Here is a 15,307-nt window from a genome sequence, read left to right as displayed (position 1 = left end):
AGAGGCCCAGAGAGAGAAAGGATGTGACTGCCAGAGACATCTCTGAAAGAAGGATGACATGTAAAATTAAATGATCTCAAAAAACAGTTCCATAGCAGTTCTGCCTTCCTGGAACAAGGAGTGAAGAAGGGTACCCACGCCTCCCCCTTTCATTCCGTATCCACAAATCATACAAATGAAAATATGAGATTCTATCAGGTTATCTCAGCCTTCATTAAAAGATAAAAATGTTTCTCTTATTATTAATCAAAATTTCAGAACCTTTTAAGTTTTATTTATCATTATTGAGTGTGTGTATGTGTGAAAGTGTGCATGAGTATGTGTGTGTGTGAATGTGTATGAGTGTGTGTATGAGAGTGTGTGTGAATATGTATGTGTGTGAGTGTGTGTGTGTGTGTGTGTGTGTGTATAGAGGTCAGAGAACAACTCTGTGGAGTCATCTCTCCCTTTCCACCATTATATGTGTTCCAAGAATCTAAAGGAGGTCATCAAGTTTGCATAGTGAGCACTTTACCTGCTAAGTCATCTCGCTGTCTTGAGGTTGTTTAAAGCATAAGACTGCTGAAATGCCCAAGGAGAAAATAAAGACCTTTCATATGTCCTTTATATCAAACCCCAACTCCATAAAAATTGATTATGTGAACACTAAGAGGTCTTGGTAATGGGACTGAAAGAGGCTGTGAATTTTAGGACTGTAAAGAAGGCATTGTGATATTTTTCCTCTGTGTCCCAAGTCAAAAAACCATCAGAACCAAAACAGTAAAAGCAACCAACACCATGTCTCATTGGCAGGTATTTCAACTTCCTTTAACAACTGCAACCGGTGTCTGCCATGTTAATCTTCAACCACTCCAGCTCCATGACTTTCACTCTGATGGGTGTGCCTGGCTTAGAGTCACAACATTTGTGGCTCTCTGTTCCATTCGCCTCCATGCTCGTGGCTGTTCTCATTGGCAATGGTGTTATCCTCTTCCTGGTTGTCACAGAGCCCACACTTCACACACCAATGTACCTGCTCCTAGCCCTGCTGATGGTAACTGACCTAGCCTCTACTCTAGCTTTTGTGCCCAAGGTTCTATGCCTTTTTTGGTTTGGTGATCGAGACATAGCTGTGCATGGTTGTTTCACACAGATGTTTTTCATCCATGGAGCTTCAGTGATGCGATCCGCCCTACTTGTGGCAATGTCCTTTGACCGCTTTGTGGCTGTGTGTGAGCCACTACGCTACAACACAATACTGAGCCATTCTCTAGTTGGACGCCTAGGACTGGTGGCTCTCGCCAAGAGTGTGATCCTTATCCTGCCCATGCCTCTTCTACTTCAAAGGCTGACTTTCTGTCGCATGATCATTCCTCACACGTACTGTGACCACATGGCTGTGGTAAAAATGGCCTGTAGTAATACCAGACCAAATCGAATTTATGGGCTCTTTGTGGTCTTGCTTGTAGTGGGACTTGATCTGCTTCTAATTGGCTTCTCATATGCCCTCATCCTGCAGGCTGTGGTGCGCCTCAACTCTCGAGATGCTACTTTCAAAGCCCTCAACACTTGCTCAGCCCACCTCTTTGTCATCCTCATCACTTATGTGCCTGCATTGTTTTCCTCTGTCACCCACCGCATTGGCCGCAACATTCCACCTCACGCTCACATTATTCTCGCCAATCTCTATCTTCTTGTACCTTCAATGTTCAACCCAATTATCTATGGTATAAAAATGAAGGAGATACGAGACAAGGTGGCCAAATGCTTGTGCCGATGAGCTTTACAGGATGTGAGTCCCAGTAACAATCCATCAACTAAATGAATGTTAAAGATATATGACCAGATCTTTGACAACCATCCAAATCCCAGTAATATCACTAGATAAGTTGTACAAAATAGACCACAAAGCACTGGCTTCCCTTTTTTTTTCCTATGTGTCTATTCTCAAATTCTGTTTATTTCTAGTGACTGTTTTCTTGCTAAAAGGATTCTGGTGTGTCTCTCATTGGATTCCATTTTATGGAAACTGCTCAGGAGCTGGAGAGTAGTTATTCAGTCATTTTTAATTTGGTAGTGATATGGAATTTTCCCAAGACTAATCATATTATTGTGAAAATGTGTGTGTATGACATGTACAGTCCAGATTTGTAGACTATAGAAAGATATAATTTTGAACTGTTTTATTGTAAAATTAAAACAAGTCTAGATCCATAATTCAAAATACTCCTGTGAGAGAAAACTCTACCCTAAAAAAAAATGCCTGTGAGGTAGAAACTACTTGTTCTTGAAATGTTGAAATGTCCTTAGCGTCACATGAATTCACAAAGAGTGGCTTAACTCATGCATAAAGATCAACTCACATTATTGTGATGAAGCATTGCTCTGTTGCTGTATTTTAAAACACTGTATAAATAAAATTTCTGATCATGAATCAGTGTAAAAAGACAATTATAAAATGTCATGTCTACAATAAGGTGCACAAGATGAAAGTATAAAAAATAAGGACAACTTTTAATCCTCATCTTAGTATAAAGTTAAACAGATATGCTCATTGAACTTAAAGTTGGGAGAAAAGGTCTTACATTTCTGAGCCCCAATTTCAGCACATGGCACAGTGTTTAAAATCTTAAGTGGATAATTATGAGTGAGATGTTTGTGGTCTTTCCCTCTAACCATCACCTTAGCCTACTTAAATGTCTTCTTTGCTTAGAGGAAGACATATAAATTCTACAGCAATTTCAACTCTTTTAGGCTAGAGCAGAGAAGCTTTTCAGTTTGAACACCCTTCCCCTGGATTTTACTTGGTCCTGCTTAGAGTAGGAAGATGCCTAAAACAAAAATATATATGCATTTTCCACATAAGGTGCTAGAGAAACCACTCGTCAATCTATTAAAGCAGAACCCAATTCACTCATAACATAAACATTTTTTATGGAGTGTTTGGGGGTATTTTCATGGGAGGAAACTGTAGCATTATCACAGGTCTATGGTGCTTCTTCGAGTCTTTTTATTTCCTGTTGAAGTTTCAAGACTGTGGAGAGGATTTTTACCTGATGCTAAATTTCAGCCATCATAATGATCAGCATGTCAGGGTACAATCTAAGAAAATTCATGATTCATTATCCTCCAAGTATAATCTCATTTATGAAGGATTGTAGGATACAATTATAGGAGCAAAATTTTGAGCATGTAAGTAAATATACTCAGTAATAAGAAACTCTAAGTAACATTCAGGGAAACAGTTAAGGTTGAAATGTTTCTTCATTAATGAAAGGACACATTTGTTTCTTTTTTTTTCTTTTTTCCCCACAGATTCCAGTAGAAGTACCATATGTTAGAGTAGTTCTCTTAGTTACCCCAGGCATTTTATATACAGTTTTTCAATTATAACACATGCTCTATAGTAATAGGCCTTGCATATTAACTTTAAAATGCTTGGCTTCTTGGTGTACCCACATCCATACAGGAAATGAACAGTTCAGCTTTGTTCAGATCCTGACCCACCTGAGTGTATCTTCCCGTTCAGTTACTCCTATTTGTAGAGCACAAGAACCAAAAACGTAGTGAAGCAAGACTAAGAGGAATACTTACTAGAAGAGCTTTCCCTCTCAAGAATCATGGCAACAATTATGTGACCACCTCATGCTCAATAACAAAATATATTTTAAACTCTGCCTTGGTTGAAATATAAATTGTTGCAAAGTATTTGGAGAAATAAGTACCTTCCTTCTTTTATTATACTTACCCTACAGTTTGGAAACCTTGACACACCTCTATCCAATTCTACTCTTCTGAAATTCATTTTGTGCTGAAGCAATTTACTGTGTCCTGTGGGCTTCCTCAATTTCAATCACTATATGTTATGATGAACTCCTGACTTTATAACTTCATAGTTCTGACTGTATAAAATAGCAAGTCTGACAAAACCCAGATCATTATAGAGAATTCTATCATTTATCACACAAAAAAAAATTATCTCAACTTGGCAGGGTGGGGATAAATGAAGTAGTTACTAAAAAGCCAATGGCTGGGCAAGAGCATGGCAAAGGAAATTGGAATCTGAGGTTTCCATAGCTACTTTTCTTTCAGTACAAAAAAGCAAAATAAATTAATTAATTTTTCATTGTTCATGTTATATAGCAGTTTGTTTATTTTTATATTAAGCACTTTAGTAAAATAATAAGGAATGCCTGAAAATATTTACCTAAAATAAAGCAAGATGGGAGGCAGAGCCGGGCAGTGGTGGCGCACGCCTTTAATCCCAGCACTTGGGAGGCAGAGGCAGGCAGATCTCTGTAAGTTCGAGACCAGCCTGGTCTACAAGAGCTAGTTCCAGGACAGGCTCCAAAACCACAGAGAAACCCTGTCTCGAAAAACCAAAAAAAAAAAAAAAAAAAAAAAAAAAAAAAAAAAAACAAAGAAAAGACGAAAAATGTGTATACTCTTTTCTCCCATAGCGTTATTTATACATATTTATTCTTCAATAATTCTTATTTGTGCAAACAGTGAATGGAAGATCTATATAACAGAATCCTTATGTGGGTCTTCTAATCAACAAAACCCTGGAAATAAATATCTATCAATAAGTGACTGTCAGGTATTTTCTCTTAGATGAGCCTCTCTGCTGATGAAAGTAATTCCAGTCAGACTGAATCAGACCGAGTTAAAAATGCCCATGTTTAATAGATTACCTTACTCCCAGGTGGCCCTGGAAAAACATGGAGACGGAAAGACCATGCAAAACCCAGAGGCAATGTGTTCATTCTTTGGGGGGCAGTTTAAATAGCCTGTGGGGGTAGTCCTGACCTTCCCTGGGGAGGCTTTCTCGGAGGTGGAGTTTGGACTGGGTCAACTGGGGGGGGGAGCTTATTCCAGGAGCTGGGGTGAAGGCCCCAGGCAAACAGTGATTGCTTAAACTATGTTCACAGACATAACAATACCATTCTCTAGAGCAATAGTTCTCAAGCTGTGGGTGGAGGCCCTGCTGGCAGACCTCTTTCTCCAAAAATATTTACATTATGATTCATAACAGTAGTAAAATTACAGTTATGATGTAGAAACAAAAATAATTATATGGTTGGGTGTTACGACAACACTGTATTAAAAGGTCGCATCATTAGGAAGGTTGAGAACCACTGCTCTATAGCTTTGAAATAACTAAACAGATATATCTGTGTTGGTGTGGAATAGTCTTAAAGAGACATAACCAAATAAACAACATAAACTTCAAATTTTCCCTGTAGTGGGAAGTCCTTCCCACAGAGCTTTGCAACTGGCTAGATATCAGAGTTTATTGGAGTATTACATTAGCACCTGGCTTTGATCTGCCTTTTGTGTAAGTTATCCTTTGTGTCCACTACCTTCTGTTTGAAGTATATAGATCTTCTCTGAGTATTTCCTTTGTAAAACCTAGCTGTGGGAAGACTCAGAAAACTTAGATATCCTGTGACAGTCAACTGCTTTGCCATTTGTCTCTTTGAGGAACTTCAGATAAGAGGTTTTGGTATGCGGAAATTGACTTGCTAAGGTATAAACTGTATAACAATAAAAAGCCTTTTAGAAGCAATAGTCAGTCAGTTCACCAGAAGCTGACTCTCCTGTAAAGGCTAAAGTCATCCTAGAGTAACCCTGTTTCTTCCATTGGACACAACAATTCCCATTTGTGTAAACTGTAAATAGTAATTCAGTCCTGTTCAAAGATGATATTGACTTCATGTAAATCCTCTTTCAAAGAAGACATTTAAGGTGACTATCTCATATTAAGAGCATGCTTTTCTTTTCTTTTTTCTCCCCTCCTCCCGAGACAGGGTTTCTCTGTAACTTTGCAGACCAGGCTGACCTTGAACTCACAGAGATCTGCCTGCCTCTGCCTCCCGAGTGCAGTGAATTCAAGGGTGCTTGAGTAAGTCAGTGTGGAATTGCTGGGAAACTAAACTGCTTTTCAGACAGCTCTGTTGCATTGTAACTGAAAGCAACAGTCCCCAATTAATACCCAAATCTTCTATACATTGGTGAAGATTTTAATTTTCTGGTCCTAGGAAATGAGTAGTGCTTTGCTCTTCATTCTTTGTAAACTTTTTACTTCATTTACGTTTAAAATATTCAATGTATATCTTCTAAATGAAGTGTCTCCATCAAATCCTTCACCTCAGAACTCAGGGAACTCCATGGAAGAGGAAGCAAAAAGAATAAGGAAGACAGACAGAGATAGAGAACACCAGGACAATGAGGCCCTCTAAAACAACTGAGCCATGCTCACATAAATTCCAGAGACTGAAGCCATACACACAGGGCTTATACAGGTCTTCACTGTCCTCTGCATACAGACTGTAGCTTTCAGTTTAGTATTTTTGTGGCTCTCCTGAATGTGGAAATGAGTGGGTCTCTGATTCTCGTGCCTTCTGTGGGGCTCTTTTATTTTTCTGTTGACTTTTATTTTTTTGATATGATAGTTTTTGTTTTATCATATTATATTCTATTTTGTTAAAAAAAGATGAATGTGGCCCCTGCCTTTAAGAGAGAAAAGAAAATTCATATATTAACATTTTAAAATTCTTGGTCTATCAAATCAGTGAAAATTTCTTTCAATCACAAAAAAATATTTGATTTACATATTGTCTCGCTCATATATCAGATAAAAATATTCAGTTTATCACAGAACTATTATATATGTATGTATATATACATATAGGTAGAAGGAAGCTTTTATATTATATTAAATATTCTGGCACATTTGACTGCCTTACCAAATATACATATTTTTTTAATAGCAATGTAATGGGGAAAAATAATAATGACACCATTTTTTATTATCCTTTGCATGAAAATTAAGACTCAGAAAGATGTAATAATTGAGAACTATGCTACCTGTAGAAGCCCTTTCTATAATTGTTTTATATATTTTGTTTCCTGAAGAACACCTTCTAAAGCAACCTGGATAAACTAGAGCTGTTGGTTTCAGATTTTTGTGCTAAAAATTAGAAACTTTTTTTTAATCTGTGGGCCATAATTTCAGTATGTACCACATTAACCCCAGCATTGGGAAGAGAGAGGCAGGTGGATCTGAGTTTGAGGCTACCCTGGTCTACATAGCAAGTTTCATACCAGTCAAGTATGTACTGAGACATAAAGCAAAACAAAATAGATGGGGCAAACCATGGAATGAATTGGCTACTAATCCCAGAATAAATCATGGGACTGTACTCAGTCCATAGATTGTTTTATGTCTGGCGATTGTTATGCATGAATTCATAACGATTTCCAGTGTAAAGCTCACTTTCACAGCTTTGGCTCTTAAGACATTCTCAGAGTTGTCCCTTCACAGGAGAGTCTTCTCAGAGCTGTGAAGACGACTCAGCAGTTAAGAGCACTGGCTGCCCTTCTAGAGGACCTGGGTTCGATTCCCAGCAACAACATGGCAGCTCACAATTGTCTGTAATTCAAGTTCCAGGGCTTCTGACACCCTCACAAACAGACATACAGGCAAGACACCAATTCACATGAAGTAAAAATAACTTATTTAAAAAAAAAAAAGCTCTTTAAAAAAAGAGAGAAGGTCTTCTCACACGCTGAATTCAGTTGTGAGAAACAGAAGCATTGACTCAGAGGTTCTTGTTAGAAAGAAATTAATTAAATCCAATATCAACCTTTTCATTTTAACAAGAGTTTCCCAGCTTTTTCCTTCTCTACTGAAGTTTCTCTAGAAATCTGAGCTTGTATCTAGTATATAGACCACAGGGTCAAAAGGAAGCAGTTAATCCTATCATCCAAGTGCTAGATCAAGTCTGGGATAATAAAACAATGACTCCAAATTCATCTTCAAACTTCCTTGACCCTTTTCACGTCTCTTAAACACCTTTTCTATCTCCCAACCTCCTCTCTATCACACAAATACACACACAAAACTCTGCAGTTAGCCTGACTGTACTTGCCTTAGCAAAGTATTATTACATATTATATTATACTTAATATTCTATTTGACCACTTATCGAGAATGAACCACTTACACGTTGCTCAGTGATACTGTGTACTAAAATGTTCCATGAGCTCTCACTTGGATTCAGTGTATTGTGGTCTCCAAAGTGCTTTTATATACGTTATCATAAGCAGTTTGCTCAACACTGTTAGATATTAACAGATATCATTATCTTATTCCATAAGGGATAATTGCATTGCCTTTGAGTTACTGAAACCGAGAAATCCTCCCCTGCCTTAGCTTCTTTATCCAAGGATAAATACCCTGGCTGCTAACCTGACACTTTAATGTATTTCTACACTTAGTCAGTTTCCCTATACACGTGCCATTGCTTCACAGTTCTCACAATTGCTAGATTATCAAACAACTTTGTGACGGTGAGAAAAAATTACAGGCTCCTTCATCCTAAATAAATATTTTGTGACTTTGTCCCGGAATTCCTTGGTCTTCACACCATAAATAATAGGATTGAGCATTGGAGGAACAAGGAAGTAGAGGTTGCCAAGAATGGTGTGGACATGAGGTGGAATGCCTCTTCCAAAGCGGTGAGTCAGGAAGGAGAAAAGGGAGGGGGTGTAGGAGACAAGCATGACACAGATATGCGTGGTGCAGGTGTTGACTGCTTTGTGGTGAGCCTCCTTGGAAGAGAGATGCATGATAGCTCGTATGATTAGCACATAAGATGAAGCGATAGCTGAGATGTCTATCCCAACCACCAGCAAGGCCACGACCAGACCATATATCCTGTTGACTGTGGTATCCACACATACCAACTTCACCACAGCCATGTGTTCACAGTAGGTGGTGGGAATGACTCGATTGGCACGAAAGGGCATACGCTGTAGGAGGATGGGCATGGGGAGGATAAAGAGAACTGCTCGTACCAAGCTCACTAAGCCTATGAGTCCAATGCGACTATTGGATAGGATGGTGGAATAACGCAAGGGCTTGCAGATAGCCACATAACGGTCAAAGGCCATGGTCATCAGGACAGATGACTGCATGGCTGAGATGGAGTGGATGAAGAACAGCTGGACCAAGCAGCCTTCATAGCTTATCTCACTCTGTCCAAACCAGAATATGCAGAGAACCTTAGGAATGGTGGTTGTAGACATTCCCAAGTCTGTGAGAGCCAATAGGAAGAGAAGCAGGAACATGGGCTTATGCAGGGAGCGCTCAGTGGAGATGGTGAGAAGAATGGTACAGTTCCCCATCACAGTGATGAAGTACATGGAGGAGAAGGGGATGGATATCCATCTGTGCTTGTCTTCCATCCCAGGGATGCCTTGGAGAATGAAGAAAGAAGGGTGGCCAGTGCTGTTACAAGGTGTCATGGTGGCACACTGGTGAAGTACCTGAAGAGAACAATGAAAAGCTACCTGGGTTTAATTTTTCAAAAAGCAAAAATCAGATGTTTGCAAAGGAAAAAAAGTGGAATATTAAAATCCACAAAACAATCTGAAATGATAATAGTGTATGTTATGTAACATGGTACTATACTGTGGAGTGTACCATGAAGTATATACGGAGTGCAGAAATCTGAAATGATAATAGTGTATGTTATGTAACATGGTACTATACTGTGGAGTATACCATGAAGTATATACGGAGTGCAGTAATCTGAAATGATAATAGTGTATGTTATGTAACATGGTACTATACTGTGGAGTGTACCATGAAGTATATACGGAGTGCAGAAATCTGAAATGATAATAGTGTATGTTATGTAACATGGTACTATACTGTGGAGTATACCATGAAGTATATACGGAGTGCAGTAATCTGAAATGATAATAGTGTATGTTATGTAACATGGTACTATACTGTGGAGTGTACCATGAAGTATATACGGAGTGCAGAAATCTGAAATGATAATAGTGTATGTTATGTAACATGGTACTATACTGTGGAGTATACCATGAAGTATATACGGAGTGCAGTAATCTGAAATGATAATAGTGTATGTTATGTAACATGGTACTATACTGTGGAGTGCAGGAACGATGCAGTGTTAATATGACAGCATCAATGTCATGAGAATCTATGCTGTGAGAAATTCTTTTAATAAGGAAAAACTATTGATGATTCATTGTCAAAATATTCTTAAATGTTGGTGAGTATATGATGGAATTGATACATCATCACTAAGATTCATAGCTAAAAAGCATGTCAGAAAATGAACAAAAATGCAAAAAAGAATAAACATTACTTCCAGAAAAATCAGAAAAAATGCAGCAAGAAAAAATATAGTTTAAAGAATACTTCCAAATTTATAGAAAATTCTACATCTGAAAAGTAAAGAATGTTCATTTCTAGCAAATAAGGGAGGTTTTGTGTGTGAGAGAGAGTTTGGCAATGGAAATGAGGGAGGAAGTAGGTCCTGGGTGACCGGGCAGTGAAGCTCAGTAAACTTGCTGTGCAGAGCATTGTGAGGAACACGCTCTTACCTGAGTGTGAGGCCGTGAGAACCTGGGAAGCTGGTCTCAGCCGTCTCCAGCAAATATTCCGAGGTGCATGTGTGCGTGCGTGTGGAGGAAGATTTTAAGCAGCATCCACACTCATCGCCCTGCATCTCTCCACTCTCTGCTTGGGCACACAGAAGCTGTGACTTGCCTCTTTAAGCCACCTAAGCAGAGGCCCCCAAGGTCTCCAGAATTAGCTCCTTGACAACCCCATCCTGCAACACAGAACCACAAGGCCCCATAGCTGTTATGGGTAAAATTGACCTGGAGATTGACTGAACTCCCAGAAGACAAAGCTGGTTGATCTTAGGAATTCTGGAAATGCTCAGTCTTGATTGAAGAGAGGGAGATCAAAGTTAACAATGAGTCAATGAGTGACTAGTGAAAGAAACCATGAGTGTGTTCGTGTCAGAACATTGTCAGTCCCAAGGGAAAAAAATCTTAACTCTTGCCACAACAAAGATAGATTTGGGGGAGACTATACTAAATAAAATAAGATGGGGAAAAACCTATTTAATGCTCTTACCTATATTTAGAATCTGGGGGAAAACATACAGAATTCAGACAGAAAATAAAGGATACTTCCTGTGAAGCCAGGTGCAGGGAGGAAGTGGAGAAAGTTTCCAACAGAGCAGATGGGGTGAGTGGGATCTGCAAAGCTCCAGCTACAGTGAGAGCTGCAGCTGATCCAGTGCACTGTGTTCAAGACTTTTGCTGAAGAAGTAGATTATAGCTTCTTGTGACCCTGGAAAGGAGCTATGAGGAATTAAGATGATAGGATGGCTTCATTTGTTCCTTACACTATTGGACAAAATCAAAATCACAAAGTCAGGAAAACTCAACAAAAGCTGGACTCGGTCAAACTCTGATGAAGCCCTGCTTGCAGACAGATCCAGTAGAAAGATGACAATAGAGATGATTGACATGAACATTGAAGCAAGGGCACAAAAGGGGGACTAGAATCAAGTCCCCGTGACATCCTTCAATAGAGCAGTGCAGATAGCCTTAACTGTGAACGTATACCCTCATCATGTGCCATAGCAGCTATAATTTCCTCAAGGAAGTCGTGGTTTTAATAATATCCAGAAATCCTGATTTCTGCCATGAATCTCCTGTGTGTTACAGGTGATCCTGACAAGTGACAGTGGCAGGTAGGTACCGATTGCTGGTAGCAACCAAATGAATCCTTTCTCCTTGCTTTGCTTTCCCACATTTACATCCAGAGGCCCATCATACTCCTGAAGGCAGCTTAAATAGAAAATCCAGTGTCATAGGCCAGAAGACTCTAGCCTCTTCAGAAAAAAAAAATTAACCTCGTTCTCTGGATAATCACAATAGAATAGAAACTAAAGCCTAATTTCTCCACATTTTTGATAATTCCAAACATTTGTGAAATGTTTGGCACATAATGGGAATATAATAAGCATCTGATAAATCAATAAGTAGATTAATATCAAATAAATTAATTAAAAGTATATCCTAGTTTGTGAGTTCTTATTCATTTTAGATATCTAAACACTTAAAATAGAACTAGAATAAAACTGTACCCAACTCCAATGTAGTGAACCAAATTGTTTACTGGAATTATTACAGAGGCCTGTGCCTAATGACCTGAGATGTTTTTTGATCTACACACACACACATACATACACACATCCCATAACGTGTGTCCATACATCAAAAAAAAATAACAGAATTAATATAAACATTTAGGGACCAGTGAGGTGATTCAGAAGGTAAAGGTGTTTGCCACTGCTCATGATCCAAGCTAGATCCCTGCAACCCACAGGGTAGAAGGAGAGAATAGTTCTGGAAGTTGTCCTCTGACTTCCATACACAAGCCATGGCTCACATGGGCACACAAGCATACTTATATACTTATACACACATTAAAGAGTCAGATGAATGAGAAAAGTTAAACTAAAGAGGAACATTCCCTACAAAATATTATGTTCATTATAAAAGCTGTTAAAATTTATGGAGGTTACAAATTCAACGTAATATACCAGCCCTTTTAGTAATGTATTGTTATAATTGGTCATGTTTTGAAAACTAATATATCAATATGAATCTGAATTTACAATTTTCTCATTATATTCTTATGTTGCTATTTTTCTAACTATATACTTCTATTTCTATAAGTGCATGTTAAAATAATTTTAGAACCTCAAGTTAGTGAAGAAAGCAATTTAGTAGTTAAAAAATATGGACCTTTAAATTTTTTTCTTAGCTTTAGCCATACTGAATCATTGTATCAAAACTCTGTTTAAAAAAGTAAAATTTTCATAAACAAATTTTCGTGACTTTGTGTTTTTAACACGATTCACAACTCTTTTTTGACTTCACACACTGCATTTTTATTCATTTCTAGTGTTCTGTTTATTCTTGGTTTCGCTAAGGCATTAGTTCAAAATAATAAAAACCATTAAGATGTCTTTTCCATTTAAACTTTAGGATCTCTACTTGATGACTGCATGTCATAAAGATTTGTTTGTGTGTTTAAAAAGGTCAACAGATGGGCTGAATATTATCGAAATATATTACATGCATCTATGAAATTCTAAAAAATTAATTTTAAAATCATATTTTTTAAATGATAGTAGAAATAATTAAACATTACATTCTCCAAATTCAAGTAATGCTATCATAAGAGTTTTGTTCTTTCTACAGTACAAGAGAAATATATTTTGATGAGTGTTTGCTTTTTGAATTTTAATGAAGCGTTTGTTTCCACTGTTACTGTGAATTGAGACTCAGAAGCTATTCATCAAACACATCACCAGATAAATAAGAAGCCTCAATGGTTTAATAAAGGTTTCAGTGTCTCTAAACATTTATGTTATCAAAATAATCACTCACTGGTAGTTCTTAAAACTTAATTTCATCTTAGACTTAAATTGGATGGTCTCTTTTTGTACTATTTTGATAATGCTGGTAGATATGATAAACTGATCGATGTTATTTAAAATTATCTCCAACAGGTAAGCGCCACCTCCTTTCACCAAATGCCTGCTTTTCTTCTACCAAATAATCTTAAAAAGGAGTATTGACTATGTTAGAAACCAAGAAACGAAAGGGCTGCTCTTGATCCTTACTGGAGATTATTTCTTAAGTGCAGGTGACAATCAGCCTCTTTCTGAGATGTTCATTCCTGCACCAGTGTTTTAGCTGACAACACCTTTGTCCATTTTCCAGTGTGTGTTATACTAAATCTCCAACCAAGGCTCCTCAGAAGCAGGGATTCCTGAGAGAGGCACAACACAGCCACCTTTCTGCATACCAATGACACACACAGCCTCTGGGCAAGACAACAGAACAATTAAGATTTGTATCACTGTTTTTCTTTGTTTCATGACTAATATTGTTTATTATCTTATTTCATTATATTTTAGTGAGTGCCTGAGGGTTGTCCAATTCACTGAAACATGTTTACTATAATCACAGCCTAATTTCATTAAGTATCTCTTTGCTATCTAATGTAAACTACAACTCTTGATCATGGGTGTGTGTGTGTGTGTGTGTGTGTGTGTGTGTGTGTGTGGAGAGAGAGAGAGAGAGAGAGAGAGAGAGAGAGAGAGAGAGAGAGAGAAATATATTTTGATGAGTGTTTGCTTTTTGAGAGAGAGCCCATACAATCTCACTTAGCATATTACTAACTTTTTTAATTGTTTGAGTTTTTTCACATGCTCTTAATCACTTGTTCCTTCCATTGTTAAACATGACTTTCAGTGTTTCAGTGCTGGATCTTGACTCGTAATCAATGGAACTCCTTACTGAATCGCCACATGGCTGACAGTATAAAAGACGCTCGTGCCTCTTATACCAAATCACTACAAATGACATGCTCTCCATAGATCACATCACTGTCTCCCCACCCAGCCAGGGTGTGAGTTTCCTCAAGTCTGGCACTTAAACCTGTTTACCTGTAAACTTGACTATATACCCAGTATAGAGTTGCTCCTTAATAAGTATTTTTAATGGAAACCCAATTCCGATAAATAAGTCATACTCTCTTAAAGCTCTTCCAACAGATTGTCCTCTGTGAACTTCATTGGCAGAGCAGACTGAAGAACGGGTAGCTATTGCTGACAGATAATAGCGTTTCTACTTGTAGTGAAGAAAAGCTTGCTAAACAGAGTTGAAGGTCTCCCAGCATAGTAAGCATAAGTCACTGCATTGTAACGCTGAAAATGGGTAAAATGGCAAAGGTCATGGTATGAGTAGTTTTATGATACTGAAGTAAGAGTTTAAGTTCTCTGTTGATATATTTCTTATTCACTAAACATCACAGAATAAATTAAACTACCTATGGATAAGCTGCACCAATGGAAAAGAAAGATACTGAAGTTAAAAAGTAGGATGGATGTCCTTGATGATCAAGAAGGTCTGGTAATGGTACTACAGTGCTCAGTGGTTAAAGGTACTGGCTATTCTTCGTGAGGACCTGGGTTCGATTCCCAGCTTCCATGTGGCACAGCTCACAACCACTTTTACTTCAGTTCCAGCACTCCAAAGAAATGCGTAGGAAGGCCATCTGCTTGAGGATTCTTTTTTTTTCCTGCCTAGCATTTGTGGTTGAATGTGTATATAGGTTGTGTGAACAGAGAGAATGGAAGCAGAGAACAAGAGCTGGAAATAACGAAAGCATAACCGTCAGATGGCACGTATATGTTTTTCTCTGTAGATAGATGGGAAATTCTTCCTCACGACTTTAAAGGCATTCTGACTGCCACGCTGGTGCAGTTCTGGGAGCTGATCTCACAGGCTACAATACCCTACTCTCCTTCTATTTCTAACACACGAACTTCTGTATAGAGATACAGTTAATCTCCATGGCTCTTTTTTCAAGTGCTCTATATTCCTCCTGATCTATTCCTTTTCTTTTCAA

At 38.1% G+C, this 15,307-nt stretch overlaps 2 protein-coding genes across 2 annotated transcripts; one reads left to right on the top strand and one right to left on the bottom strand.

The window, feature by feature from the left end:
- The first annotated feature begins 832 nt into the window (after nt 1-832).
- LOC142850842 (olfactory receptor 52P1-like) lies at nt 833-1,759 on the top strand. The gene has a single exon (XM_075974743.1). The coding sequence runs from the start codon at nt 833-835 to the stop codon at nt 1,757-1,759; it is 927 nt and encodes a 308-aa protein (XP_075830858.1).
- A 6,557-nt stretch (nt 1,760-8,316) lies between these two features.
- LOC142851291 (olfactory receptor 52D1-like) lies at nt 8,317-11,345 on the bottom strand. Its single transcript, XM_075975169.1, has 2 exons — nt 11,220-11,345; nt 8,317-9,312 (listed from the first exon to the last, which is right to left on the bottom strand). Exons 1-2 carry the CDS (start codon nt 11,343-11,345, stop codon nt 8,317-8,319), a joined length of 1,122 nt encoding a protein of 373 aa, XP_075831284.1.
- Between the last annotated feature and the right edge of the window lie 3,962 nt (nt 11,346-15,307).

The sequence above is a fragment of the Microtus pennsylvanicus genome, chromosome 5, assembly GCF_037038515.1.
Source record: "Microtus pennsylvanicus isolate mMicPen1 chromosome 5, mMicPen1.hap1, whole genome shotgun sequence".
Taxonomy (NCBI): Eukaryota; Metazoa; Chordata; class Mammalia; order Rodentia; family Cricetidae; genus Microtus; species Microtus pennsylvanicus.
The sequence above is the reverse complement of the archived record's forward strand: the minus strand, read 5'-3'. Positions and strand labels throughout refer to the sequence as shown.